The sequence below is a fragment of the Aptenodytes forsteri genome, unplaced genomic scaffold, assembly GCF_000699145.1.
Source record: "Aptenodytes forsteri isolate BGI_AS27 unplaced genomic scaffold, ASM69914v1 Scaffold269, whole genome shotgun sequence".
Lineage (NCBI taxonomy): Eukaryota > Metazoa > Chordata > Aves > Sphenisciformes > Spheniscidae > Aptenodytes > Aptenodytes forsteri.
Window position 1 is genome coordinate 1,439,361 of NW_008794418.1, and position 2,078 is coordinate 1,441,438.

The 2,078-nt window shown below is 59.8% G+C and overlaps 1 protein-coding gene across 1 annotated transcript in view; it reads right to left on the reverse strand.

The window, feature by feature from the left end:
• Positions 1–1,373: 1,373 nt before the first annotated feature.
• The window catches only part of CDH1 (cadherin 1), a 5,587-nt gene continuing 4,882 nt past the window's right edge, over positions 1,374–2,078 (reverse strand). The window contains exon 16 of the mRNA XM_019474676.1: positions 1,374–1,563. Within this exon, the coding sequence (XP_019330221.1) occupies positions 1,374–1,563 (190 nt within the window). The remainder of the gene's footprint in view (positions 1,564–2,078) is intronic.

Here is a 2,078-nt window from a genome sequence, read left to right on the forward strand (position 1 = left end):
AGGCCGGTTGGTTCCGCCCCCTCGCTCACGGCAGCTCGGGGCTCGTCTTCTTCCCAGCGGGCAGCGCAGGGGACACAGCTGTCCCCTGCCCGGATCGTCCTGACGCCAGGGCGGGAGGCTGGCGAGGTAAGGCCCTCTGGCCCCGCTGGCCACAGGTGTCAAGAGCACCAACCCCTCTGGCGGGTGAGGTATTTCGGGAGAGCTCCCGTGGCAAGGCCCTCCCCTGTGCCAGGAACAGGCTCTGGCTGCATCCAGCAAAAGTTAGCAGCTTCCAGAGAGAAACCAGCAATTCTGTCTAAGAAGGGAGAGCCCAAGCGCGTCCCCGTATCGTAATCGGCGTGTGGAGGCGGAGGTGTGCAAGATGGGCATTGCCGCCTGCTCTCGGGGTCAGTGGCCAGACCTACCTTTGGAATAAACAGCTTACGTGGGTGTTGCAAAGCACATAAATCAGCATCTTGCCTGTGCAGGACTGTAACGAGGCGGGATGACTGCGAATCCCTTGCCAGCCTCCTAGGCTGCTATGTGTTTGAAAGCCTGCAGGCACCGTGGGGCATGTTACTCTTTTCTGTTTCCTTACCGGGCAGGTCCTCTGAAGGGAGGTCACGGCAATTACAGGCTTGGACAGACATCAGTGATCTCTCACGCTGGCTAACAGCCTCGCCTCTGCTGCGTGGCCTGCGCAGGGCAGGGCGTTGAGCCGGGCGCTGCACACACACAGCCACCACGATAAAGCACGAGCCCGGTTTTCACGCCGTGTCCTGCTCCTTCCTTTCCTGCTCCTCCAGGCAGACGGGCAAAGCCGTGACCTGCTGTTAGCTGCCAGCCCTGCCTCCTCACGGCCCCCGGTGATGAGAAAACACGTGCTCTGGTATGGATCTGTCCCTGTTACACAGAGCTGGGCGTTTGCTGTCTGCCCTTTGGAGGCAGCAGCAGCTGTGGCCGCGCCGAGGAACGGCTCTCTGCGGGGCCGGCTGGCCTCTGAGCACGGACACAGGCAGTGAAACCAGCAGAGCCATACACAGAAAAGGGCTTTTGGTTTTCTTAAAACAATTTATTATGTCAATTTTATATAAAAACCATAGTATCAATTAACACAAGACCATTGCTGGCTTCCCAGCCCGCATCAGACCCCTTTCCCATGATAAAAAATACAAACCACGACGACAGCTAAACACAGAGTTCAGAATTTCAGTAAAGCTGTTTGATTTTTCGAAAGCACCTTTCATTGACTGCACAATAATTACACCTGGCACAACACAGAAGGAAATCTTATCATAATCTGGGATACAGAAAAATAGAAATCTGCCTGTAAGTACTCTATCAAATATAATTCCCTCATGTATAGCACATGATGGCACATCTTTGGTCTGCGTTTATCGATCACCTCGCCCCGCTCCGGCGGAGGCACGGTGCCAGGGCCGCCCCGCTTTGCCGGTGCCAGGTTTGCGAGCCGAGCGCGGCGGCAGGTCGGTGGTTGTGTCGGGGCTGGGAGCACGAGGTATTTCGGAGAGCGCCAGAGAAACCCTTCCCCCCATGGAGGGAGGCGGCAGGATCCTGTCCCCTCTAGGGAAGAGGAGCTGATCGTGGCCCATGCAGCCAGGAACGCCTCGGTTCCAGGACGGGGAACGGACCGCGTGGCTCCATGCCCTGCCTGGAGCTGAGGGGGGCCGGGAAACACACAGGCTCCCCAAACCTACCTCCCCACAGCCCCGGTGACCCCGAGCTTCCCCTGCGCTGAACGAGGGGGACGTGGACACCAGGTTGAGGGGGTGTTGGAGGGGGATTTGGCTACCCCCCGGGTGAAAGCCAACGCGAGTCCGGTGGGGTGAAATGAGGTGAGCCGCCCCCTGCCTGGAGCTGAGGGGGGCCGGGAAACACACAGGCTCCCCAAACCTACCTCCCCACAGCCCCGGTGACCCCGAGCTTCCCCTGCGCTGAACGAGGGGGACGTGGACACCAGGTTGAGGGGGTGTTGGAGGGGGATTTGGCTACCCCCCGGGTGAAAGCCAACGCGAGTCCGGTGGGGTGAAATGAGGTGAGCCGCCTGGGCGGCTGCCGGCCGGGGTGGGGTGGGGGGG